This window comes from Lontra canadensis, unplaced genomic scaffold, assembly GCF_010015895.1.
Source record: "Lontra canadensis isolate GAN:19392208 unplaced genomic scaffold, GSC_riverotter_1.0 scaffold93, whole genome shotgun sequence".
Lineage (NCBI taxonomy): Eukaryota > Metazoa > Chordata > Mammalia > Carnivora > Mustelidae > Lontra > Lontra canadensis.
The window spans coordinates 7,408,129-7,435,356 of record NW_022631087.1 but is presented as its reverse complement, the minus strand read 5'-3'; the positions used below and the strand labels follow the sequence as shown (position 1 = coordinate 7,435,356).

The following is a 27,228-nucleotide window of genomic DNA, read 5'->3' as shown; positions in this document are numbered from 1 at the left end:
CATACACCATTCTGTTTTCAAAAGGATGGGCTTGTTTGTTCAAGGAGTTAGAATTTTTTAAGTACAAATGCCTTTTGGCTGTTTGTATATCTCAAGTGGAAATGAGAACCAACACTTCTCGGACACCCCACGGCCGGGGCACTGTGTCAGGGGCTGAATTTCACTTGGTTCATTCTCTCAATAAAACTGTGCGAAGACGGCTCGCTCTCCCTGTGTAAAGCCTAAGGCTCCCCAAGACACTGTCACCAAGGTCATTCAGGATAAGATGTTAGTTCTCGGGCTTTCCACGAACCCCACAGCCCACAGAAACACAGGGTGGGCGAGAGCTAGACCAAAGGAGCCTGGCTTGGGAGCTCTGATCCCAGTCTGTGCACTGGGAGCCCGAGCAGGACCATGGCCTCAGCTCCCACGGCTCAAGGGCGATGCCCCGCCTCAGAGGCCTTTGGAGGCACCCGACCACACAAAGTCCTCACGTCTTCTGACAACCACAAACCCTGCACTCTCCAGGACTCTTGTCACTTTCCTGTCCCCATACATCAAAACAGTTTGGAAAATTCAACCAACACTTCCATCTGGAGGGATTTGTATAATCCTACAGGCCACATGACCCAAGTTTCCAGCAGCTGAACAAACATGGCCCTACAGCCTCAGACAGGTTAGCAGAAGGGGCAGCTCAAGGAAGGGCTGGCTCTAGAACATTTCTTTGGGAAGCCTGTGTCCACATACCCTCCAGAACCTGAGCACAGAGGGTATACCATAATAAGGACAGCTGTCCTCCACCCCAAAGGCCCCCTCACATAGCCCCGAGACAGCAAACTGGAGAACCCCAGGACACCTTTGGCCCACCCGTGACAACACAGCCTACCCTTGATTTAAATGCAGACTAGTTGCCAATATTTACAAATCACACACACACAATCTGGATTTCCAGCTTCTTTTGAAAAATGGAAAGGTCTGGCCACCTGGGCCCACATTCCCACAGGCTACGGTTGACTTAAGGAAGGAAGAACTTGCCCCTTAAGAGTTGGGACACAGACAACCTCGTTCACCTCAGTCCCCATTACCTGAGTCTCAGACACCAAGACAGCCTGACAGAGCCACCCCTCGGGTTACACCCAGCCTCGTCAGGTATGTGACCCGCCAGGCCCCCAAAAGTCTTTGGAGTTGGTGACCAGCTTCTGATCAACAGGCATGTTTGGAAGGAGACCCCAGGGGCTGCGAAGGCACAGGAGCCGCCACTCCCAGCTGAGGAAGAGTCCTGCCCACCACCAGGCCCTGGGGGCCAAGGTCCCTGGCTGTAGATACCCTACTTGCCCCTCTCAGGTGACCAGAGATACCTGACCACAGGACATGGCGGAGGCAGGGAAGAAGGCAGAGCCAGCTGAGGGCAAAGTGCCCAAGGCTCGGGGGCACTGGCAACTGAGGTTGTCTCCATTTATTGTTGGTGAGGAAAATCCTCAGGAGTTAATACAGTGCGTACTTTCCCCAGAGTTGTACTGAGGGAGGGGGCCCTAGAGCGCCCCAGAGAGCCCCAGAGATAGCTTATAGCAACAGTGCTGTGACTGAGGGCTGCTGGACACAAGCCCGTTGTCCCCATCGGCTCCTCCTCTCCCATGGCCATCACAGTGCGGTGAGTGGCCATCAGTCCTTTGGGGGAACAAGTCGCGAGAGAATGGACAACAGTCAGGTGTGAGGAGACAGAAAGGTGATGGCCACACCCAAGATCAGCCCGGGGCAGCGGCAAGTTGGAAGCAGGAGTCAGACTGCGGTGTGTTCCGTGAAGCACACAGCTCCCTCCGCTCATGCTTGGGGACCAGAACTGCCCCTGGGGCCAGTCACCCAAAGGCCCTCTCTGGGGACTCAGCACCGGGGCACCCACCCAGCTCCAATTCCTGGGAGGCGAGGTTTCCCATGGACCAAGGGGAGAAGAGAGAAGCACCTGCCAGAGGTCTGAGGGACAGAGGCAGGAATTTGTCCATCAGGCCCATTCATGTCTGAGGACAGAGTAACAAGCTCAAACTTAATCAGACTTCATAAATAGAGCTCCTGAGTGAGGAGAAACAGATTCGGGGCCACCTGCACTGGAAAGGAAAATAGGGACTCGGAGCCAGGGCTGGGGTGGGAGAAGCCGGTGCGGCCAAGCCAGGCTTGCCAGCCTGCCAAGAGCAGCAGGGCCCTGAAGGCAGGAGACCTGGGCCACAGGTCCACCACAGGCCGACCGCATGGGTGGAAGGACCTTCGGGTCAGAACTCTGACTGCTAAGAATCCCATCTGGACATGGTACAGAGGGGAAGAGGGACCCGGGGGCAGCCCGTCCTGGCAGGTGGTGGGTGGGACGCAAGGCAGGGGTGCTACACCCCTGCTGCTCCCTGAACCCAGGGCCCTCCTTGCTCCTTGGGTCCATCCCAGCATCTGGAATTATCAGAACCAGACTGAGCAGGGCTGAGCCACAGCTGCCTGCAGCCCCGAGGAAAGGGAAGAAAATTCTTTGGCCCAGACCAGCCAGAGGACCCTGAGGAGGGAGAGGCTGTCACCCAGAGGCCCCCCTCCCCTGACATCTTTCCCCAGGACTGATCCCAATGGGAAGCAGGGTGCCCCCCGCAGCGGAGCACAGCCCGGGGGCTGTGTGTGCCAGGAGGAGCGTAAGTCCCAGCTGGCTGCCCTCGCTGTTAGCTCTTGTCCCCCGGGGACTTGCTCTTGGTATCCCGCTTGTTTCCTAGCAGCTTCAGCACCTTCATGGTCTTGAACTTCCCCTTCTTCTTGCCCTCGGGTTCAGCCTCCTTCTGGAACTCTGAGGAAGAGAAAGGGGAGCACTTGGCATGTGGGAAGGGGAGTACGTCGGGGCAGGCCAGGGCGAGTGACGAAGGTCCAGCTCCGTTCCTCCAGCTCATTTGGGGTCTTGGACATGTCACCTCAGCTTTGTGAGCCTGCAGGATAGGGACTGTGCCCCTGTCCCGGTGTTTTGGCAAGGATCCAGAAATAAACGACCGTGAAAGCAATCTGGAGCTCGGAAGCACGGCACAGGTTTATCGTGAAAAGGCCCCACTTCCCTAGGCCACTGTTCACAGCTCTGAGTGCTACAACATGGACACTGACAGAGCTGGAAGGAACCCCAAAAATATCTGCCTCACCCCCAGTTTTCACGAGGCAGCTATGGGCGACTGTGGGCCTTTGGAATGGACTTAAGGCCAGCTGAGCTCTCTGCGGGGACCAGGCCCGGGGTGAGGTGCCTTCCATGCGCCATCCCTAAACACTCAGCACCCCCGTGCGGCAGATGAGGGGCCCGAGCAGCCTGACTAGAGTCCAGACCAAACCACATGGCCACAACATGAGTCCCTGGTGGGATCAAGATGAAAGCAGGTCTCCTGACTCCCAGGCCAGTGCTCTTTTAGCTGTTCTGGGCACCGTCTGATCTCCAGTAGGCATGGCTATTTGAGCCCACAAATTTTTTTTTTTAAAGATTTATTTATTTGAGAGTGAGAGTGAGAGAGAGAGCATGTGCAAGCATCCAGGGTGGGGGGAAGGGCAGAGGGAGAGAATCCCCAAGCAGAATCCCCGCTAAGCACAGAGCCAGATGCAGGGCTCGACCCACCACCATGAGATCATAACCAGAGCTGAAACCAAGAGTCCGGGGTTTCACTGACTCAGCCACCCAGGTACCCCTAGCCCACAAACTTCTCCAAGATCAGATGCAGATGTCAAGGAGGAACTCCTGGCTTCAGGCAACCGCCCTGGTACAGGGTTCCTCGCCCACCGAGCCCTCCCTCTAGCCCACTCTCTCAGCCCAGGCCACAGCACTCCTGGCTCTAGGCTGGCCTGCCTCACCACACATGGCCCTCTCTTCAAGAGAGAGGCCAAGAGCTTGCACATACCATCCCTGGAGCTCCCGCTCTGACCCTCTGCCCCCGCTGCCCTCCCAAAATTCAGGTGGACCAGAGCGCCAGAAGGGGCCTCACCTTTCCTCCTGATCATGGCTTCCAACATCTTGTCTTCCTCCTCCTCCCTGAAATGAGAAAGGGAAGCCCAGTGTCCCCCAGGAGAAAGGACCGGATATTCTCTCAGTCCCTTCCAGCCTGACTCCTTCCCACAAGTTAAGGGGGGGTGTGCTGGGATAGCTGAGCCCCTCCTGCAAGGACCCCCCCAACTCCCCAGAGTGGGGGAGCCCCTCCCCCTCCCTCACCTCTGCCGGTCCTCGTCCAGGCAGTTGACGATGGCATTGCGCTGCTCGATGAGAGCCATGAGCTCCTGCATCAGCACCTTCTCTCGGCCCCGGTCCTCGTCTGTCCAGTCCTTTTCTGCCCGAGGAGAAAAGTTGGGGAACTGAGCGAGGGGGAAACCCTCCTGCCTTCCCAGGAAGCCAGGGACCAACGCCTGACTGCTGAGGTGGCCGTGGACCAGCCCATGCTGAATCCTGCGAGGACAGGAAGGAAGGGACCACCTGGGGGGTGACAAGTTTTGGGGGGGAAATAAGGTTAAGAGACCGAGGATACTAGGCTGCCTACTGAAAAACTCTTCAAGGGGGCTCCAGGAGGGCAAGCACAACACATGTTCTGCGAACAGAGACCAGCTGTGGCCAAAGAGGCTCCTGCTTCTGCTCATTCATTTATTGATTCAATGAATGTTCGTTCACTAGGTGGTTTCTTGGAGGAGGCAGGATTCAGGCCAGGTCTGCTGAGAGCCTCCCAAGGGTGGGCTGGACAGATGGGGCAGAGCTCGGGAGACAATAGGGAACCCCAGGGGTCTTTACGCAGTAGAAACAAGGTAACCCAAGGTATGTTGGAACCTTAATGTCATACAGGAAGGCATATTAGAGGGGACAGGACACTGGGGGTGGTGAGCCCAGCAAGGAGGTGTCCCTGACGTGTCCTATACCTGCTGCCCCACCAGCCTCCTCTCAAGACCCCGAGCCATCCCAAGGGACCATCCAAGGGCCCACGTGCACCTTCGTTTCCCTTTCACCCAGCCCACAGGCTCCCAGGGGAAGGGTGTCCACACCCAGCCTTCCCTCCACGCCATCTGCCACCACAGGCCTCCCTATCTTGAGCCCCCCCAGTCATGTTCCAATGTCCTTACACCTCACCTTGCCACACCTCCCTATTCTGAGCCCCCCCAGTCATGTTCCAATGTCCTTACACCTCACCTTGCCACACCTCCCTATTCTGAGCACCCCCAGTCATGTTCCAATGTCCTTACACCTCACCTTGCCAGAGCTCGGGAGCAGGTGGCCCAGCACAGTTCTGGGGACAGCATGGGAGTCATCATCCCAATTCAAATCCTTCGGCTACTTCCCAAATATGGGGCCTGGGGAGGTCACATCCCTATACTACATGGGGAAACTGAGGCTCAGGGAAGTTAGGGCCTTAACCAGTGTCACACAGCAACGGTGGAGCCAGCCTTTGATCCTGGGTAGCCTGACAGCCCCAAGCTACAGCCCTTATGGTATCTTATGGGTCCCTAACTGACATGGGGCCTTATAAACCAGCCTCACCATGCAAAAGCAACCCCAGGGACAGGATAACGAGCCCAGGACATGCAGCCATCACAGAGAAGGCTGGAGAGAAGCAACACAATAAGCCCAGGGCCAGGCTGGCCTGGGGAACACGGGACTGCACCCACTCCAGCCACATGGCGTCGCTGTGGCTCTCTCTGCATGGGGGCCGTGCCCGGGCCTCCAGATGTGGGAATGACTCACAGCGGGCAGTGGAATGGCTTCCAGAGACACTTCTGCCTCTGGGTCTTATCCCATCTCCCAAGTTCCCTAGTCAGTGGAGAGACAGGGCCACTGTCCCAGCAGGCAGGAGGGGCTGCGTGTGCTGGGACAGGCCAAGTCAGAGGCAGCGATGAGAAGCCCAGTGCCACCACCAATGGGCAAGACTCAACCTCTGGTTCTCCATTTCCTCATCTGTGAAATGGATACAGTGAGACCCACTGCCTAGGCCAGAGAAAGTAGTCAAAAGCCTGGCTCCTGTGGTCTCTCTGCCCAGCTGTGGCTCAACTACACATCAGGGCCACAGACCCCACCTCGGTCACGTAATAACCATCAACCACCAGCCCCTTGGGGGGCACCAGGTGCTTCCACATCCTCTATCCCCTGTTCCAGGAATTCCCTACAGGGTGGGTACCTTCGCCCTGTCTTACACCCAAAGCCACTAAGGCTCAGTGAGGCTAAGAAACCTGCCTAGCTCCCCCTTACCCCACCCCCACCCTGTCCCCTGCCTCCAACACATTTGTGGCGGAACCCAGCAGAACACAGGGCTATACGACTCCACACCCAACCCCTCCAGCCGCAGCTCCACCATTCTGAGCACATCCTGCCCTGCACCCCCAGAGTCCTTCTGAGCCACACTGTACATGGGATCCTTCCACCTTCCCTCCCACCACTGCTAAAGTCTGACCACGCTCTGGCCTCATAGCCATGAACCCCGAGGTGCCTCTGCTGTCACTCACTCATTTGGGGCAGCCTGGGGCCCTGGAGCCTGAAGGCTCTCCCCATTGGGGGGGACCCGTCTACCCCCAAGTTCCAAGAGAGGGAGAAGCCAAAACAGGGCAGTCTGATCCTGGGCCTGGCGCTCTCTGCAAGCCTGTCTTCCCTGATGCCACAGGAGGCCACACCCCCACACTGGCCACGCTGTTCCTGCTCCTGCCATCATTCAAGCCTATTTATCACCTGCTATGACCCAGACAGCACCTTCTGGCCCTCTCCCCAGGGGGGCCCTGTTCCCAGAGCTGGCCTATGCGTCCCCATTGGGGTTCTGTCTCCTCCCCAGCCGCGAGGGTTAGAACTGGGCCCACTAGTTAATGTCACAGCCCCTGGCAGGTGCCAGAGGAGCGCGTGGCGCTACGCTCACCTGGCTTGTTAAGGAGGCACCGGAGCTCATACTCTACGTCCGCCTGGCGCTGCTCCAGGTTCTGCTGCTTGAAACTGGAGGGTGGGAACAGCCAGGTGTTAGCCCCGCCCCTCAGCGGAAGCCCCGCCCCCGGCCCGCCGGCCCGCCCCTCGCACGGCTTCCCTGCCCCGCGCGGTCAGAGGAGGGAAGGCAGGACAGATTCTCCGTGTTGAACACTACGGATTCCAGGGAGCGGAGCAGACGGCTGAGGGGTCTGGACTCACACATAGATGAGCTCGGACTCCCGCCGCACCAGCAGATGCTTCTCGTGTATTAGCTTGAACCAGTCCACCAGCATGTCATCCTCGCGGCCCTCTGGAAGCCAGAAGCCCACTGAGGCCAGGGCTGGCAGGGCTTGCAGCCGCCCTCAAAGAAGCCCCCGGTGGAGGGAAGCTCCCGCCCCCCCAAGCCTCGCCCCCCCACCAGGCCCTCCCAGCTGCTCCCCCCACCACACCGTTCACTCCGCCCCGCAGCTTCTCCTCCAGTAGGACTCCACGGTGTTCCAGGGCATCCAGCTGGCGCTCGATCGTGTCCATCTCTCCGTGGATGTCCTCCTCGGGGATGTACTGGTCCGCCTGGACCTGCCCGACAACGCCCCGGTCACCGGAAGAACGGCCCACCCCTCCCACCTGCCCGCTGCCAGGAGTTTTGCCATTCTTTGGGCCAGCACTGGCCTGCCCATTCCCACACCCCAGCACGGCCAGGTGCAGGACCCCGGTGCGGGGAAGGGCCGCTGTAGAGAGCGCCCCAACCCCTCCAGGCCCCTGGCCCCAGCCCGGAAAGGCACACCCAGAGGGAGGATAAACCTCCTGCCTCCTGTGGCATCCCCTCCCCCTCCTCTGCCATTCCAGAAATTATATCACTGGAAAACACTCTAATCTGTTTAACTCAAAGTGTATCATGTGAGTGCTTTGATGCTTGAACTATTATTAGTAACAAGTGAAATGAGAGTCGGCTCAAAATCCCCCTGGCTGCAAGTTAAACCCTCCCTTTGGTCCCCCCAAGGGCCCCTCTCTGCAGCCCCGGAGGGCAACTGCCCAGACAGCCCATCCTCTCACGAGTCCCACAAGACACCTGAGGCAGCCGAGCGCCTGCGGACTGCCAGCCAGTACCTTACGCTTGATGAGCGGGAAGCCGTGTCCTGGGGCCGGCGGCCTGGCCGGCTTGGATCCCTTGGTGGTCTTCTTTGTGGTTGGGGATGCTGTGGGTGATGCCTTCCGGTTAAAAGGGTTCTCCTTGCAGGAAGACTAAAGACAGGGAGAATGGCAAAGGATAAGTCTGGGGAGGGGGCAGTGAGACACCCCCAACCCCACCCGTGCAGCCTGACTACATGGGACTGGGGCCTGGAGCCCAGGAGGAGGCAGTCCAGGCAGAGAGAGACCCTCCCAGCACTCCGTCTCTGGTCCACTGGGGCATTCGACAAACATTTCCATTTCCAAGGACCTCCCACCTCCCGTCCTACACTGGATCCCTTTAGACATTCTTGTTCTCCCAACCTCTCTGCAAAATGGGTATTGTAATGCCCATTTTATAGCTGAGTATACTCAAGTCCAGAGAGGTTAATTAATTGGTTCAAGGTCATGCACTTCCTAAGAGCCCAAGCTAGGGCCAGGACAGCCATCTAGTACCAGAGGCAGTGGTCAGGATGTGGAGTTTAGGGCCAGACAGCTATGCTCGCTCACTCAGGCCTCACAACCACCCCTCTCAAGCAGGGACTCTCAGGCTCAGAGAGAGAAAGGAAGCTCCTGGCCTGGGTCACCCTGCCAGGAAGTGTGAAAGCGGGGATCCCACCTTCCATCTGGCCAGGAGATGGAGGAAAAGAGTAGCTTCCTTCCTCCCCGTCCAGGAAAGACCCCTCCCCTCTTTCTTCCCCCCACCGCAAGCCCCACCCCCCAGCCCCACTTCAGTCCAGCTTTCCGCAGAGACCCCGCCCCCTCTGAGGCAAGCACAGCCAGATAGCCCCAGCCCTGGGACTGGGCCTCGCAGCCACACGGACAAAATGTCCTCCAACGGCATTTTCCAGCTCGTCGGACACAGAGATGTGGTGATGGGCCCCAAGGAAAGGTCTCACTCGAGGCCAGCAGTGCTCCCAGGAATGTTCACCCAACTTTCTCCCAAGCAGGTGAGGGAGGCTGGCGGAGCCCTTGCTCACCTCCCCCGCACAGGCCCATGGAAAGATTCCTTCAGGCTGGCAGTGGCTGCCCTGGGGTTTCTGAAGCAGAAGTATGAGGGCCTGAGTCCAGGCAGGGCATGGAGACAGAGGCTGGCTCCCACAGGGTGGCACCCAGAGGGGACCCAGCAGGGTGTTAAACAGCCCGAGGCACCCAAGGTCCCCAAGGGTTCTCAGCCTTCCACCACAGACTCTGTCAAGCCAACCTTTCACACACACCACCAGGACAGAAAGATGATGTTTAAAAGGCACTGCCTAAAGGTAGAGGGCAGAGTGTCCAAAGTTGACCTCTTGCCCCACCTGCCACCACCAGGGAACCCTGGGCCTCCTCAGAGCAGGCTGAGGCCCCCAGAAGGGGCAGGACCTTCTCAAGGTCACACAGCAGGCAGGTGGCAGAGCTAGACAGGAGGCTGCAGATCAGGCCGGGGCAGGGGAGATGGCTGAAAGGTGCACAGGTAGAAGCTGGACCCATAGCTCAGCCCGCTCTCCAGACTGATCCCCCATCAGGTCCATCAGCCCGCGACTACAGCCAGCCCACCTGAGCTGGGCCGCACAAGCCCTGGGCCCTCAGGGGCTGCAGAGCGTGCACAGATGCGGACAATCAGAACTTGGTGGCCCAAAAGGACTGTGGCTACAAGACGGGGAACCAGACGCCCAGAGGAGTGTCCTGACCCCTGACGACCCCCGGTTCCTGGCACGGGACTGAGAAGCAATGACACGAACAGCCACAAAGGTCACCTGGAGAACAAGCTCCTTGAGATGGGTGCCCCAGTCCCCTCTGCCCCCAAGAGGAGACAGAGTGCCAGGAGGCCTGGGAGGGGGCCTCTGGCATAAACAGGCCTCGTGAACAGAGAGGTGGACAGAAGGACGTGGAGATGGATGGTGGCTGGGGGACTGGATCCCCGAAGGCACGTATGTAGGATAGGCAAGTAAACAGGTGGCCAGGTGCATCACTATATGAAGGGTTAAGCAGGTGGGCAGGTGACTAGATGGGTGGGAGGATGGACAGATGAATGAGTGCCTCAGTGAGTGGAGTCACAAATAGGCAGAAAGACACAGCCAAGTCAGACACCAGCAAAGACGGAAGACCCTGGACGTTCCTGCCCTGAGACCAGACAGGCCAGCGGTTCTTAACAAGGGGGAGGACTCACCTTTACTTGGAGCTGCGGGGACGAGGTTCCAGGGGAAGGCACGGGGCTCTTGTCTCCAACCAGCAAGAGAGGGGTGGGGGCCGCGCTACTGCAGGGCTTGGTGGGCTGGGGACCCGGGCTGCCCCTCGTGCCGGGGGCAAGGCCAGGGCCGGGCTGAGGTATCTGGTCTGCACTGGGCTGCACCAGTTCCCCAGAAGAGGACAGGGAGGAGTGGGTGGAGAGGCTGGCAGAGGTCCCAGGGGTGCCAGGGGCATGGACTGCAGGCTCTGAGGAGCTCTTGGGCACAACCGGTGGCTCCAGAAGCTCCCCAGAGGGGGTCTGGCTGGAGCTCTCAGAGGACAGGCTCTCCACGCTGAGGGCCGGCGACGGGGTCGCAGAAGGCGGCTCTGAGTGCGACAGGCGGGCGGTGTGCAGAGCTGAAAGAACAAGTAAGCATGTGAGCGCCCTGCAAGGAGGCACAGCCTCACCTACCACCCTTCCCTCTCCGCAGAGAGCTTCCATGTGCCCACAGGCCGAGGCCCAGAGAACAGCAAGGGCATGACGGGACCAAGGTCGGCAGCCGCCGAATCATCAGCCTTTGGCCCCCACACTTCAGGACCCGGGGCGCCACCTCGGGGCACGTCTGTAGTCCTGGGTTCCCTCCTTGCCTCCACTTCCCCTCCCGTGTCTGATCTGACCCAATGCCAAACCCAGTGGAGGAGGTGAGGCTGCAGGGGAGGGGAGGACACACAGAGTCCGGGCTGGCCCGTCTTGGGCCTCGGCCGGCAGGACAGAGAAGGAACCGGAAGGCCTCGAAGCAGCCGCCGGGCCTGGCCGGGCGCCGCCGTATGCTGCTTTGATCCTCGTGTGGGCGACGGATACCGTGCTTCGAAGCCTCGCCGTCTGTGTTCTCCAGATGAGGCGGCAGGCTCAGAGGGCAGGCACTCGGCCGGCTGGGAAGGGCCGGGGCAGACACAGCCCTGTGGGACTCGTTACTCGGAGTCCTGCAGCTGCCCACCCGCCGTAGCTACAAGACCCCGGGGTTCCAGCGGGGGCCACCTGAGCACCTGCTTCCAAGCATCTCTCATGCGCTCTCAGACCCCCTGTCCGAGGGGCTCCCACTGAGGTCCTGGAGGCGGCCGTACCCCAGCCATGCTGTAAGGTGACCAGCCCTGAGGCCTAAGAAGCCCCCAGGATGGTGACAGACAAAATCTACAATGAGGGGCGCCTCGGTGGCTCAATCAGTGAACATCTGACTCTTAATTTCAGCTCAGGTCATGATCTCAGGCTGGTGGGATTGAGCTCCACATCGGGCTCCACACTCAGGAGGGAGGCTGCTTCTCTTTCTGCCCCTCCCCCCACCTTTCTCTCTCTTTCTTCCTTTCCCTGTCTTTCTCTCTCAAATAGATAAATAAATCTTTTTTTTTTTTTTAAAGATTTTATTTACTTGAGAGTGAGAAAGTGAGAGAGAGCATGAGAGGGGAGAAGGTCAGAGGGAGCAGCAGACTCCCCGTGGAGGTGGGAGCCCGATGCGGGACTCAATCCCAGGACTCCGGGACCGTGACCTGAGCTGAAGACAGTTGCTTAACCCACTCAGCCATCCAGGCACCCAGATAAATAAATCTTTAAAAAAAAGGAACCACACAGAGCCTGGATGAGAGGGCATGGTAGGTGGAGGGAGGCACAGCGCCCCGAGGCTGACCCGCCACCACCGTCCTCCAGATGGGGACGCTGATGGCCAAGAGATGAAAGGACCTGCTCAAGGTCACACACAGGCAGGTCATGGCCCACGGTGCCCGGTGACAGGAGGGTAGTGACTAGTCAGGCCTGAAGCAAACCGAGGCAGTGCTGAGCCCCTCAGCAGTGGGACACACATCCTCACGACACCTCACTGTGAGGAGGGCTACGGAGGGCTGGGAGTGCAGAGTGTGGAGTCCCCGGCCTCCTTCCTGTCCTGTCGAATCCTGCCTCCACCACTCCAGTGCTCCGTGGCCTCGAGCAAATCCCCTGCCCTCTCTGGGCCTGCTTCTTCACGCATGAGATGGGCGCATGCTACCCAGCCCGCAGGTGCGCTCTCGAATTAGCTGAGAGGACCCACGTGGCACCTGGCCTGGCAGGACTCCCCCCACCACCACCACCACAGAGCCATCCCAGCCCAGGGCTGACCCCAGCCCCCCAGCCCAGCGCCTCGTCAGGAGAGCTCCAGGAGATGGCACTCACCGAGCGGGGATGCGCTGGGTGCGCGGGGCGCGGGGCGCTTCTTCGTCTTGGGGCTGCTGGTGGGGGTGATGCCATACCAGGGGTGCAGGGACTTGGGGGTGACCTCCGCCGAGTGGGCCAGGGCAGGGCCCACGGCCGGACTGGGTGCCGCTGGGGACTCCTCCTCCTCCTCCTCCTCAAAGGGGTTGTAGGGCTTGGGCTCCGGGCCCGCTGTCACCTGGCTCTGCTCCTCCTGGCTCTGGCTCTCCTCCATGCCACCATTCTCCACCCGCCTGCCTTCCCGGCTCAGAGGTCCAGGGCTGCTGCTCGGGGGGAGGGGGGCCGGCTTCTTCCTGGGCTCTGCCTGCACCAGTGTGATCCATGGGGGGTCTTTTCTGGGGGCTGGTGTCCTGGAGGGAGGTGGGAAGAGGCAGACACCATTGGCGGGGGGAGGCGAGCAGCCTCCTCCTGTCCCTGGATAGTTTTAAGTCCATTTCAAAGGAAGTGGATGAGAAACTGCCCGCGTCTCCCCGAGTCCAGCGGGGTCAGTCTGGGCTCAAGGCTAAAGTGGACTGTTATGGTCACAACCCAGCGGGGCCCCGTAAGGCCCAGAGAGAGTGAACCCTCAGCCTCCATCAGCCTGGCCCAGGAAAGGACGCACAGGGGCTCTCTGTGTGAGGCTGAGAAAGTCTCCTGTCCCCTCGCCATAGCCGTCCACTGGGACAGGAATCTTCACAAGGGTTAGTGCTGATGGAGTGTTAACTAGTGTCACAGCTGGGGCCCACTCTCCCCCTCAGAGACCACACAGGGGAAGAACAGCTCCAGAACAGCTGGAAACAGATGTCCACACGCAGGACGCAGGGTCCCAGGCTGGAGCGCCTGGGTCAGGCACACAGCGGACGGAGCTTTTTGGGGTCTTTCTAGACTCAGCTGCCAATTCTCACAACAGCTCCATGAGGGAGGCCTAGGTGTCCCATGTCACAGAGCAGCGGGGGCATGGAGAGGTCAAGGGGCTCCAGGGGGCCTATCTCTACCAGGACTACTCCCCACAGGAGTGGGGGCCCCAGGGGAGCCTCGGGGAAGGAGATGTGGGCACAGCACTCAGCCCCGCTGTCACCCACCCAGAATGAGCTTTGTGCGACCTTGGGACGGTGTGCTGGTGAGTCAGGTGCCCACGGAAGCCTTGCCCACCCGCCAGACGCCAGCGGCACCCCCATTCCCAGCACGAGGGCCTCCATCACAGGAAATCCTCTCCGAGCCAGCCTACCTCTCTGACAGCTTGGGTGTCCCTCTCGGCTTGGGGACGGGGGGTTCGTGCAACCTTCCTAGATGGGAAAGGAGAGTGAGACAGGCCTTCTTCATGGGCGGCTGTGGGCACCAGGGAGCCGCAGCGTGCCCTCCCTTTCTACCTGGCAGAGCCGGGACTCCAGGTGGCCGTGGCAAACTCCCCTCCCACCTGGTACCTCCCAGCACTTGGGGCAATTAGATAAGCATGAAAGGTGACAGGTAATGGTCATGTGGGCAAGGCCAGGATACCCGGACACCCCATAGGCATTTCAGCTGAGAAAGGGAACCTAAGTGTCCCTTGGACACTTCCCCAACGTGGACAGGAAACACTGCCTGAACTCAGCCCCAGTGTCACCTCCTACTCAAAGCCTCCCCTGACCCCCCGAGTGTCCTCTGTGAAACCCACAGTGGCCTCTGCTTCCCCTGTCTTAACAGACTTCCACATTCTATGGACATCCCTGTCTGTGCTTGTCTCCCCGCTTAGACTGGCAGGGCCTCGAAGGCACAAACAGGCCTGAACAGAATCTGTCCCCAGGGCCCAGCTCAGGCCTGGGCTCAGAGCAGCCCCCGCTCCCCGGTGGGTGTGGAACTGAACAAGGCTCAGAGAACACGGACACACAGATACTCCCGACCACACACACATTTAAACACTAGACGCACCCCAGCAAGTGCCCCCCCACCTCAGACCCCTGCTCACCATTTACTAGGCCGCTGCTGCCACCCTGCTCCGCCAAGTTCTCGTGCTGCAGGCTGGACCGGGGCCGGGGTGTGGGGGGTGTCAGGGCTGGGCTCTCCGGGGCCTTCCTCGGGGCAGGTGTGGGGCGGCCCGCTGAGGAGCTGCCCAGCTCCTGTGCTTTGCTTGGAAGCCGGGGCTTGGTGGGGATCTGGGGCCGGGCCTCGGGGCTGGCCTTGGGGACATCCGCCTCAGCCCCTGTGGGCGCACTACGACCCACACCGCCTCCGTCCACATCCTTGACCTCTTCTGCAAGTTGCTGCTGCTTTGGCTGCAGGGGGGGCCCGGACGTGGCCCCCAACCGCCCCCCGGGGCCCAGCCTGGCACAGTGCTCCGCGCACACGAAGGTGCCTTCCTCAGGCCCACTTTTGTAAGCCCCAGGGAGCAGGGTGCTGGAGCACTGCCGACACCTGCCAGGGAGAAGGTGGGGAGGGGGCTTCAACGGCGCCGGGACACTGGCTCCTCCTCCCCAAGGAGTCCCAGCTGTTCCCGCCCGCCCTCCTCCCACCTGCCCGCCCAGATCCTGCACCCGGGCCTTCCCACAGGAGGAGGCAAATGGTAGCTGCCAGAAGTACAGAACAATAAAATCACATGAAATCAAGCAACATAAATTGTGAAACATGCCTTTGGTTTGTGCTGCAAGAGGAAGCAAAGGTTTGCCCCTGCGCGGGGAGGACAAGCCAGTGCCAAGGCGGTCGGCCACCGGTGGCTCAGGTTGTCAACCAAGCAAGGTGTTTTGGTGTTGTTTTTTATGAAATAGAACGTCTTGCACAAGGAAGAATATACTGTTTTTCTAGGAAATTCTAATTCCTGTTGTGTGTCTGTTTCCACGGGGCCTTATTCTGGTCTGTACTCACAACTGCTCACAGGGTCCAGGGCATTTTTTTACTGGGGGTCCCTGGAAAAAGTCCTTAAAACGCTGTCCTCGTGGCCAGATGTCAGTGTGTTAGTATAATGGTGCCCCTGCTTGAGCTGTGATCCCTCAGGTCTGCAGTCAGGCCCCTGGGGTTCCAGGCCTGGCCACCATGCACTCACACCCACACCCACAGACACACACTGACACCCACAGACACCCACACACACAGACACAGACAGACACACAGACACACACTAACCCACAATCTGATGCATGTTGGAACTCAGTTGCTGGCTTCCCTTGACTATTTCTTTTCTTTTCTTTTTTTTTTTTTTTTAAAGATTTTATTTATTTATTTGACAGAGAGAGACACAGCGAGAGAGAGAACACAAGCAGGGAGAGCGGCAGAGAGAGAGGGAGAAGCAGGCTTCCCGAGGAGCAGGGAGCCCGATACGGGGCTCGATCCCAGGACCCTGGGATCATGACCTGAGCCGAAGACAGACACTTAACAACTGAGCCACCCAGGCGCTCCAACTATTTATTTTCTGATTGCTTTTTCGCAACACATAAAATGTTTTCAGGGGCGCATTAGTCGGTTAAGTGTCTGCCTTCTCCTCCCTGTCACTGCCCCCTGCTCCTGCTCTCTCACACTCTCTTTCTTTGCTCATGCTCTCTCTCTCAAACAAATAAAATGTCTTATAAAAATGTTTTCAGACATGTTCTAAATTATTTGTCTTTTCCCTGTTTCTTATTCCATTTTCTTTAAACCTGGTTTCTTCCAGGAGCCACACATGGAAAGCAAGCTGTTATTGTGATTTTTTTTTTTTTAAATCCTTTCTATTTTCAAGGGCTTCTAAAGCAGCTCCTTAATCTCATGAGGTCGTTCGCCTCAGAGAGCTTTGGGCAGGAGGCAGAACCCCTGAGCTCAGCTCCTCTGATCCCGCGACTGACGAGGCTTCTTCCCTCACTAAGCCTCAGTTGGCTCATCAGTAAAATGGGTTGATAAGCAAGATGCTCTGGCAGGAAGGGCCCCGTAGTGTGCCTGGCAGACTGCGATGCTGAGTTCACAGAAGCTCCTTCCTTGGTAATAGGGTGTTAGGTGGGGCTTGCCCCCTGTCCCCCCCCACCCCACTCCCGCAGCCACTCACCGGAAGCAGTGGCGGTGGTAGAGCTTGCCCTCGACCAGGGAGCGCTGGACCAGGTGCACATGCTGCTGGCAGGCAGTGCATGTGCTGCTGGGGGTCTGCTGGGCGCCTTGCTCAGACAGGCTGCCTGACGACAGCTCCTCGCCCTGCAGGAACGGGGTGGGCAGAGGGGCGTGGGGCTGTGCTCACCAAGCTCCCTGCTCTAGAACAGCCCCCTCCCCTTCCAGCACCCGCTCTCCGAGCTCCACGGTGCTAATGCACATCATCAGAGCCCCGGGGCAGTAGAGGAAGGGACACGGTCGGTCGCCACTTTGCAGATGAGGAAACTGAAGCCCAGAGCAGAGGGGAAAGACTTGCTCAAGGTCACTGAGTCAGAATGGAAACAAAAGTCCTGACTTCCAGTTTCTGGGGCCCTCTCTGCCAGAGACGGCTCCTGGCTGTATAACCTCCCTGCCCCTCTGCCATCCCTGCAGGTTGGCCCCTGACGGGTGACCTCCTTTTACGCCTACCTCATGTGCCTTCTCTGCCTCCCCTCCTAGAGCTGCGGTGGGTTTAAATCCCAGGTTCTCCACTTCCAAGCTCCATGACCCAGAGCAAGCTGCTCACATCTCTGGACCTTAGGTTCCCATCTGCCGGTGAACTCCTCCGACCCCTGCCTGTGTCAGCCCCACATCACTGGGCACCCACACCGGCCAGGATCCCCAGCCCTCAGGAGCTCCTCCAGCAAGGACAAGTGGGGGAGCAGGTGGGAAAAGCCCTCTGCGCCCCATGACGTACTACCCAGATATGAAGGGCTGGTGTCTGTCCTCTCAGCATCTTGGGGCAGGGCGCTGCCCTTAGACAAATGACCCTCGGGATTCTCATCTCTCTCTCAGGACTCCTACCGCCCACCTCCCAGGGTTGTTGAGAGGACAGAACAGAATCATGCTGGGAAGCTGAAAGCTCTGTGTGCACAGGAATCAAGGGGAATATTTGCTACATTCCACGTGTAAATCCGGTCAAGGCCAGGGTGACAAAGTCAATGCGACAGACTGTCCAATGCCCCCCTTCCCAGGCCTGGCAGCTCCTGATCTTGCCCCAAGCCCCGGAGAAAGAATGGAGCGCCCCGCCCACAGAATGGGGCCGGAATCTGGCCCATGTCCCCTCAGCCACCCTTGCCACTGAGGCTCTACTTCCGAAGCCAAGGGGAAAGGACCTAGAATGAACACTGCAAGGGTGCCCACACAGCCTGCCCCCGCAGCCCCTGGGCACCTGCCTACCTGAGCCCTGTCTCCTGGTTCTGCTGGAGTACGTGCTTCAGAGGGCGGGGAGGAGGGTGCCTGGGCCTTTCTAGGTGATGAGACACCAGCTGCCAAGAAACAGGAAAGAGACCCTAAGAAAGGTGGAGACCCCCGGGGCCCAGAAGACCCCCAGCCGGCCTACCACTTGAACTCCACAGCTCTGGCTTTTGGGGAGAGCACTCAACACCCAGGGCCAGAGCTGGCTCCCCGCTCCTCACAGAGCAGGAGACACCTCCCCTTCCAAGCCAAGCACCAAGGGAAGGCTGCTTAACCTCCCCGAGCCTCCACAAAGTAGGGCCGTGACTCCAGCCACACAGGAGCGATGGAAAGGCTGAGGCCAACAGTACAGTCACGGAAGGAGCAGGTGCCCAGCATGTGGCAGGACCAGCAGCTTCCTTCCCACTAGCGTAAGGGGATGGGAGGGAAGGCAAAGAGAGGAACCACGTGGTGCTGGCCAGAAGGTTCGGGAAAACAGGCTGGTGTGGCTGCTCTCCCTCACAGCAGAAGAAACTCAGCCACCCCAGCCCACGAGCCCCCTCGGAGACCCCACTCCCTTATTACTTCAGCAAATATTCACGCAGCACCTCCTCTGTCCCCAGTGATCAAACTAAAAAACGAAACTCCAGAAAGCCGTATACCCCAAAACATCAATATTACTGTTCGATGACTTTAGGAATAAAATCCAAGTTCCCTGCTGTCGTCTAAAATATCATTTACCAAACTAGTTAATGGACCCTGAAATCCATTTAGTGGTTACAAGCAACACATTTAAAAGGTGAAATAGAAAATATCTTCCCGCATAACAAGGGGTTGTGTTGTCTTCTTTTTTAAGGAAGCCCTCCGCCCAACGTGGGGCTTGAACTCACAACCCCAAGAGTCGCACGCTCTACCTACTGAGCCAGCCAGGCACCCCTGCGTGTGTCACATGGTGTAAGGGGAAGAATCGTTTCCTGAAACTTGTTTCAGTGACACACACGTGTGCATGAACTTGGCCTCTGATGGGAATGTGTGTGATGACTCAGAGCCAGAAATTTTGGAAGCTCACGACCTCATCAAGTACCACTCCCCACCATCCCTCTGTCCTCATCCCCTCCTTCCTGCTCCGTCCCCTGAAGCACACAGGCCCCCTGCTAGCCCTGGCCTGGAACATTCCTTCCCAGATCTCCGAATGGTCTCCTTCTTCTCCTCCTTCAAGGTTTAGCTCAAATGTCACCTCCTCAGAGAGGTCCTCCATGACCACTCACCCAGAACAACCACTTCACCCTCCTGCTGCTTTTTACACCATTGTCTTGTCTCCTTCACTGGACTCCCTTGAAACTATACTACCTCTTCATCTGTGCTTGCTCGCTCCCTCTCCTTCCTATTCTCAGCTCTCTCCCCAGCACCTAGCACAGTTCCTGGCACACGGTAGAGGCTCAATAAATATTTGTTAAATGAGTAAGTACCAGGTGCCGGGGTTATGTAGCTGGGAACCGGACACAGATGGTCTTCAGGGGAAAAGGGAGGAGTGATCCAAATATTATGACCAGAGTCACCTGTCATATGACCTGTCATATGAACACCTGTGACCTGTGTTCACCACGGGGCAGGGGGCCACCAGAACACCTGGGGTAAATCAGGGCAGGCTGCATAGAGGAGGCAAAATGTGAAGATTAGAGGATGGGTAGGAAAGAATGTTTGTGGGTGGGAGACGTGGAGCAGAAAATGGAGTGTGGGGTTGGAGGATCACCAGGGAGAAAGGCTGAGTGGAGAAGGAATGCGATGTATTCAAAACACAAAAAATTCAGTATGCCTACAGCTGGGGCAGTGAGTGGCTCAAGGTTAAGTGGGGAGAGACCCTCAGGGGCCCCACTAAGAAGCTGGACTTGGCGGGGTAAGCGTCCAACTCTTGATCTCAGCTCAGGTTGTGATCTCAGGGCTGTGAGTTCAGGCCCCACGCTGGGCCCCAGATTGGGCACGCAGCCTACCCAAAAACAAAAACAAAAACAAAAAACAAAAGCTGGACTTCATGCAGATAACAGTCGCCCTGCCCCTGTGATGGCCGATTTCACACAGCCGCTGCGCGTCCTTCAGTCACTCTGGTTCCAGACCATGCCGTGGCTCCTGGAGGGCAGGGCCAGCTGCTGGGCCCAGAGTCACGGGCACCATGGAGCCTGGCGCGAGCGAACACAGCATAGTGCTCCGTCTTAGCCAGAGTCAGGCTTCAGAGCCACCCGGTCCAGGGAAAGTCAAGTCTGGTTTAAATTGCCCTTGAAATCCTTCTAGTGGCCCAGAAAGCACAGCACAGGACCATCTGGGGGAGTCTAACAGCCAGCTCTGCCTCCGGGCTGGGAACGCACGGCTGCTGTTTCCTTTGGCGGAACAGCAGGCGGGATACAAACGGTTCGCATTTAGAAGCCAAGTTGTATGAGAAGCACAGACCGTACCTTTATCAATAAAAACCCCCGCAAGCCCAGGGGGTGCCCCCTCCTCCCTGGCACGGCTAGGGGAGCTGGGCCCACCAGGACCACTCTCATCCCGGGGTGCCCCGCAAGGACCCAGGAACAGAGCGGGCACCATCAACAGTACTGTGGGGGCCCCTCCCCAACCCTCCCACCTCACAGGCCCCCAGAAGGGTGGCCCTCCAGAAAAGAGCTTAGTTGGAAGAGATCAGGGTTTGGAGACAGGGAACCCTCCTGAAGGTAAGACTGAAGCATGATTCTAAGTAAGCAAACTACACTCTAACCAATGAAATAAAGAAGTCATAATAATGTTAACCTTGAGTCCCAAATAAGGGCCAGACACAGATTCACATCTCCTCGCTTATGCCTCACATCAACGCTAAGAGGTGGGCACTGTTATTTGCTGCATCGCAAAGGAGAAACTGAGGCAGACAGGTGACCACGGTAGCCCACTGTTACCCAGTCAGTCAACGGCAGCCTGTGCTCTTAATTTCCACCTTACTGCCTCTCACCAAAGACTTGGCGACTGGGAAATACTTTCATTTTTGTTTTCTGTTAAAACACATAATGTGTGGGGCGCCTGGGTGGCTCAGTCAGTTAATTGGCTGCCTTTGGCTCGGGTCATGGTTCCAAGGTCTTGGGATCGAGCCCCGCATGGAGCTCCCTGCTCAGTGGGGAGCCTGCTTCTCCCTCTCCCTCTGCTCCTTCCTCTGCTGGTGTTCTTTCTCTCTCTCTCTGACAAATAAATTAATAAAATCTTAAAAAGAAAACCACACATATAATGTTATTTGTTCAACTATAATACTGATCTGTATCACTGGGAGGGGGCAGGTAACAGATTATCTTAATTTTTATGCTCTTTGCTATGTTCTAAATGTTCTATAGTAAGCATGTTTTGCCCTTAAATAAGAAAAAAATGACTTTGTAGAACACTTTTTCTTAAAGAGACAGGCAGAGACTGTCCACAGGTAGAGCCCAGGCAGGAGGAGGACCGAAATGGGACAGGGGAGGGGCAAGGCCCCCAGGGACCCAGCACAGGTGTCAGGACACCTGGATTCTGGCCCCACCATTCAGCTTTCCTGTGGTGTGACCTTGACCTTCTTGCTTCCCCTCTGGACCCATTTCTTCTCTGCAGAAGGAGATCCCCAGGAAAGATTCCTGCAGAAGGATGCCCCAGGCGGGAGGCTCAGGAGCCACCCAGTGACCGGACTGGGAGCAGAGAAGCGCCCTGTGGCTCCCTCAACACCCCCGCCCGCTCCCCAGCCTCTCAGTTCTCAGACCTTGAAGGTCATTTCTGGGGAAGACCGCTGCACCACAGCCCCACAGGGCCACTCGATGGCTTTGGGGGAAAAGCCCCACGGAAGTATCCGTACACAGGAAGCGAGGGGGTGGGCGCCAGAGAGGGGAACTTGCCTGCTTTGTCTCCCTACTTGTATTTCGTTCAGTGATGGGTTTTGGGCTTTGTGCCAGTAAGACTGTGGGTGGCACAAAGGCAGCGAAGGCTCCCAGCTGCACCCCCAGGGGCCCAGCACAGTGCTGTCTTACTCAATATGTATTATGAGGACTAAATGATCCAGCGAATAAAGGCCATGCTGCCTCCTGGGCTGGGGAGCTCAGAACACAGCCAGGCACCTCCCCAGCCCCACCCCCAGCGCCAGCCTCCCAGAACAGCTCCGCCCCCTCTCACCTTGGCCAGGGCTGGCGAAGTGGTGGTAATACTGGGACACGTAGGTCATGATGCTGAGGCAGTCAGGGACACTCATGGAGACCATGTCACTGGGGTCCAGGAGAGCGGGGATCCCCAATTCCTTCTCGGCCACTTCAAAGGCCTGGGGTGAGGGCAGGTGTAGGGGTGGGGGGTGGGCAAGGGTAGGAGTGGGGGTGGGGAAAGGTGGGGGGGGGGAGAGGCAGGGGTGGGCATGGGGAGCAGGTGCACGGGTGAGGAAGGTGCCGGAATGGATGCAAAAACAGTCAGAACAGGAAGAGGAGGAGGAGGCAGGGTTAGGGTGAGTGGCCCTCAGCAGAGGCCCAGCTTCCAGCAGTGGGATGAAGGGTCCAGGACTAGGGGCTCCCCTCAGCTCTGCCACAGGGTGACTCGGGGAAGGGCTGGGCTGGTGTTCCACGCACAAAGCGGCCAGAAGGAAGAGGGGGGTGGAGAGAGGGGCAGCCAAAGCCCCAGTGCAAAGCAACTTCTCACCTCAGCTCCTACTCTGCAACACCCCTGCCCCCCTCGCCCCGCCCAACACACACTCACAGCCTCCAAGGCTTCCCTCTGTCTGGGGACTCACCAAACGGTTATTCTCGAAGACATTGTCCTTGGAAAGCGAGTCAAAATCTCTGCAAGAGGTAGAGGGAGGGAGGAGCACTGAGGAGGTGACTGGGGCAGGGGTGTGGAGTCTGGGAGGAACAGAGCTGACCTCATCCCAGCCTGCGTGGGCCTCAGCAGGCTTGGGGGAGGGGTCTGTGGACGGCCCACGAGGAAACTGAGGCAACAAGCCGGGTCTGCCAGGTGCAGGGGGGAACATGAGCTCAGGGCCCCCTGAGGCATCCTTGCAGAGGCTGGAAATCACTCTGAAGGGGCGGGACTCAAGTCCAAGCTTTCAAGTTTAAGATCCCTTCTCTCCAGCGGCCAGAAAGCCAGGTCCTGAGTCAGCGGCAGAGACAAGACTGAGACCAGGACTAAGGTTTGTAATGACAGGGAGGGCCTCAGATTGCTGACCTCACGCTGGGCACTGTGCTGAGCTCCTGTCGGGAGTCTGTTCTCATGGCAACTCTCCTGGGAGGTACTGACCCCATTTCACAGACGAGGACACTGAGACCCAGACAGGGGAAGACACTTAGCCCTGAGAATCCTCATTTCTGGCTCTTCCAGTGCATATCAGAAACCCAGAGAAGCTGGGTTACCGACTTGCCCAATCCCCAACCCAGCACAGAGACGAATGTTGTTTAATGGGGCTAAGAACAGAAGGAAAAAGTTTGAAACCGACTGGCAACTGTACATATTCTAGAGCTACGGACACTAACCCTCTGGCCGACCGGCTGGGCTGCTCCTGGGGCCCGCTTTCCTTGGGGAAGCAGTAAAGGGTTTCCCAGTGTCTAAGCTGGGACAGGTGAGAGGCAGCAGGGCCTGCTCCGGGGACCCCAGCCAGAGATAGCTGGCCCCCCTGCTGGCTCTATTTACCACGAACCCCCATCCCCTACCCCCTTCCCCCCACCCCAGCACTACAGGCTGCTCAAGCGCCTGAAGGTAGCTTTCTGGCTTGGCAGCCTCCTGGGTGCACACAGCCAAGGCCTTGCCCTTCTATGGCTGCAAACTGCAGCCTTGACCCTCCCACGTCGTTGACGGGCCCAGAGGCCTGAGCAGGCAGCACCCCGTCCAAGGTCAGGGTCTCACCCTCTGCTCTTCCAGGCCTGGCTGTGCGACCTTGGGCAGGCCAGCAGTCTTCTCTGCCTTGATTTTCCCACCTGTCAGTTGGGAGAAACTCTAGCACCCACCGCCAGGTAGGTGGGGAGGGCTGGTTAAGTCTGGGCTTGGGGAAGGGCAGGCCTCGCCCCCTTCCTCCTGCCCCTACACTGCTCCAGGAAGGGTCAGGGTAGGAACAGTGGGCAAAGGCAGGAAATGGTAGCCTAAGAACCCTACAGGGAGGTGCCCCAAGGCTGGGTGGGCTAGGACAGAGGAGCTGACTAAGTATGAGCCCTTTTGCCACCTCTGGCCAAGCTGCTTCCCTCCCCACTCCACACACATCCCCCACCGCCACCCCCGCCCCTACCCCACCCGAAGCTGGGTCCCTAAGCCCTCTCGCTTTGCCACTGCCTAAGAGTGTGACCACAAGCAAGTTATTTAGCCTCTAAACCTCAGCCTCCTGGTCTGTGACACTGTGAACAGATGAGGAGACACAAGCCCAGCCCCAACAAAGGCTAGTTTGGAGACCAAAAGAGACAAAGGCAACTTCTCTCGGCAGATAATTTCAGTCTCCCCGGCAGTGTTCTGGAAGGCTGGGTGTCACGTTTTGTTCGCCCTGTGCCCCCAGCACCCTATGTCATTCCTGGTACTTAGTAAGTGCTCAACAAATGTTGATTGCATGAATAAATTCCAGAAACAGTGTGAAAACTGCAAAAACCCCAGAGACACTGGTTTTTCCTGCAGCTTCTTCCCCTCCCCCATCCCTGTCCCTAATGGACATCTGTGCTTTGGTAACACAGATATTTTCTGAGAGTTTTCAAAAAGCCGGGGAAGTTCTATTTGGCCCTGGGGGAGATGAAGTACACAAAAATGAAACCCATATGGTCCCTGCCCTCAAGGGAGCTTAAACAGGCCTGGATTGGGGGTGGGAGGGCCATCGAACAATGAACCAGGCCCCCCAGCTTGGCAAACCCCGCCCCTCCAACAGAGGCGAGACCCCAGCTCCAAGAGCTTGAACCTCTTCAGATGATTCTTGCCGCCTTCCCTGCCCTCCTAGAGAGCCTCCCTACGCCTCCTGTGGCAGCTGGGCCTCAGTCTGTCTTCTGACAATGGGCTAGTAGCTCCAGGCCATCTGCATCTCCCAGTCCTCCCTGCCCTGAGCCATGGGCCCCAGCAGTGCTCCCTCCCAGGCCTCAGCTCAGGTGGCCCCCTCCTGCACCACCCGGCTCCTGCTCTCTCCATTACCGTGCCAGGCCCAGCACACGGCAGCCACTCTGTAAACACTGCTGAATAAAGAAAAGGGTAACATACACTCATCACACCCGACTGCCTAATCACACAACTTACAATAACTCAGGTTAATTGAATGCTCGTTGCCTCATATAACCCTCACAACAGTTCCGTGACCTAGATCCTATTATCAACCCCACTGTCCAGATGAGGAAACTGATGTCTGGAGGGGCCCAGTGACTGACCCCAGGTCGCACATCTAGAACACGAAACACGAAGCCAAACAGCCTGGCGAGCTCAGGCTCACCGATCCCCTTAGCTGGACACGGAGGTCCCTTCAAACACTGGCCCTGTCCCCTGCCTCCTGCCTCACTGCCTGCTTCCTTTCCTCAGGCGAAACAGAAGACCCCTTGAGCCCTCTGCTCCAAAGCAGGGGTCCAACCTGGGCACCCTTCTCCATCCTTCCATCTCCCACTCCGGGGCTGTCCTGTCCCCATCCCATGCCGGTGACCCGCCCCACAGCAGGTGGAAGCCGAGGGACGTCTCCACCTCATCCCCTTCTCTTCTGCAGCCACATCCTCCAAAACCCTCTCCTCCACGGCCCCACACAGGGCCCGCCCCAGCACCCAGACATGCTAGCATACAGTATAGACACCCAAAGACCGCAGACCCAGCCAGGCTCGGGGAGCCCTGTCAGGGGCACTGTTGGCAAAAGAGGCAAGGACCAGGTCTCTGAGTCTCAAGTTGCAGATGAGACAGGCACCCAAGGAATGGTGGGCCCCCGCTTAATTTTCAGTCTGCGTTGGATGAATGAGTGAACGAGTGAGAGGCTCCAGAGCCCACCGCGAGGGAGCTGAGAGAGAAGCCCCAAGTCCACTGCTCTGGCGTCTGAATAAAATTTTCCAAGAGAACCTCGCTGGGTAGCTGGGGCTGAGAAGGGCCCATTTCACACCCTGGAGCCGGGGGCGGGGGCGCTGGCTGTCAGTCAGACCTTGGGACTCTTCACTCAGTCTCCGTAGCCCACTGAGGACCGCAGGGCTGTGGGGCACACATTTGGGGGGGCAGATTCGTGTCCTAACTGGGGTGGGAGGTAGGCAGGGGGTGTCTATCCATTCATCCAACCACTATTAACCTAGGATCTCCTCTGTGTCAGGCACCATGCTAGGGCCCTGGAGACAAGTCCACATGGGGGAATCAGAGAAGTGAGCAAGAGGACCCCCCCACCCCACGCACACAGAGGGACGGGCCTCAATGCCTCGCGGGGAGGGGGCTGCTCAGTGCGCCTGTTTGAGAGCACGGTAGTGCGGGAAAGGCCCACGGTCCCCAAGGAGGGCTAGGTGTCCCTTTGGCGGAAATCGGCGCCCTGTGGGCGGGGCCAGGGCCCTCGGTGCTAGGACCAGTATGGGGGGCAGGTTCAGTGTCCCAGTGGGCGGGGGCGGGGCCTCGTGGGGGAGGGGTCCCCCGGGGGACGGGTGCTCGGTGACCCAAGCGAGTCGTTGAGGGCTCGTCCTCAGGATGGGCGTCTCGGTCTCCGGGGGGCGGCGCCTCCCACGGCCCGGGCTCCGCGTCACTGAGGGGGGCGGGGGTCCCCAGCTCTGGCCCGCGCCCCCCGGCGCCCCGGCTCGCCCGCCCTCCCCCCTCCTCTCTCCCACCCCCGGCACTCACAGCAGGTCTGGCCGGTGCCGGTGCAGGATGGCGCAGAAGGCCAGGCCGTCCCGGAAGGAGCTGCTCAGGTCGCGGATGTCCACGCCGCGGTAGCCCTCGCACTGGCGGCGGCACCAGGCCAGCAGCGCGCCCCGCGGCCCCGCCATGAGCCGCGCGGGGCTCAGGACCGGCTCCGGGAGCCGCCGGGATCGGGCTTCACTCCCGGACCCGGCTCCGTCCGGTTTCCGGCGGCGGCTCCAGCTCCGACTCCGGCGCCGCTCCGAGCTGTGGGCGCCGACCGGCGGGTGGCGGGCGCAGGGCGGGGAGGAGGCGGGGCCGCGGCCTCGGTGTCCGCGCTCGGGCTCCTGCGCGGGGTCCCGGCTGGGCTCGCAGCTCCCGGCCCGGCCCTGCCCGGACCTGCCCGAGCAGCCGCCGCCCGCGTGGCCCGGCCCGGCCCGGCCGCCGCCTACTCACCGCCGCCCGCCCCCCTCGCTGTGGGCCGGCCGCGGGCGCGGGCGCGGGCGTCCCGCTGGCTTCGGTCCCCGCCCGCTGCCACCGCCGCCGCCGCCGCCGCCGCCGCCGCCGCCGCCGGGAGCGGGGGCCTGGCGCCCCACCCAGCGGCGGCTCCGCCCCCAGACGCGCCCCCGCCCTCCCGAGGGCCCGACACCCCGCAGCCCCCCTGCTGGGCGATCGCGGTCACCGCTTTCCCTCGGGAACGCCTCAAAGAACTTCGGGACAGCCCCTGGACCCCTCACCCACGCCAACTCGCCGGTCCCACAATGACTTCTCCACCCCACGACCTCCACCACGCCGCCCACCTGGA

At 59.1% G+C, this 27,228-nt stretch overlaps 1 protein-coding gene across 1 annotated transcript; it reads right to left on the bottom strand.

Annotated features, from left to right (window-relative positions):
* Positions 1-9: 9 nt before the first annotated feature.
* On the bottom strand, positions 10-26,856 carry MICALL1 (MICAL like 1). The gene is made up of 16 exons (XM_032836627.1): positions 26,427-26,856; positions 22,417-22,465; positions 21,816-21,957; positions 17,667-17,755; positions 16,411-16,553; positions 14,371-14,816; positions 13,654-13,711; positions 12,408-12,796; positions 10,209-10,624; positions 8,000-8,134; positions 7,342-7,468; positions 7,112-7,202; positions 6,849-6,922; positions 4,181-4,295; positions 3,957-4,003; positions 10-2,791 (listed from the first exon to the last, which is right to left on the bottom strand). Exons 1-16 carry the CDS (start codon positions 26,570-26,572, stop codon positions 2,670-2,672), a joined length of 2,589 nt encoding a protein of 862 aa, XP_032692518.1. The 5' UTR covers positions 26,573-26,856; the 3' UTR covers positions 10-2,669.
* Between the last annotated feature and the right edge of the window lie 372 nt (positions 26,857-27,228).

Coding starts and splice junctions, on each gene's coding strand:
- MICALL1 (XM_032836627.1), bottom strand. CDS start 26,572: ATGGCGGGGCCGCGGGGCGCGCTGCTGGCCTGGTGCCGCCGCCAGTGC. Junction 16,554..17,666: donor AACCAGGAGACAGGGCTCAG/GTAGGCAGGTGC, acceptor CCGTTCCTGCAG/GGCGAGGAGCTGTCGTCAGG. Junction 12,797..13,653: donor ACACCCAAGCTGTCAGAGAG/GTAGGCTGGCTC, acceptor ACCTCCCTCCAG/GACACCAGCCCCCAGAAAAG.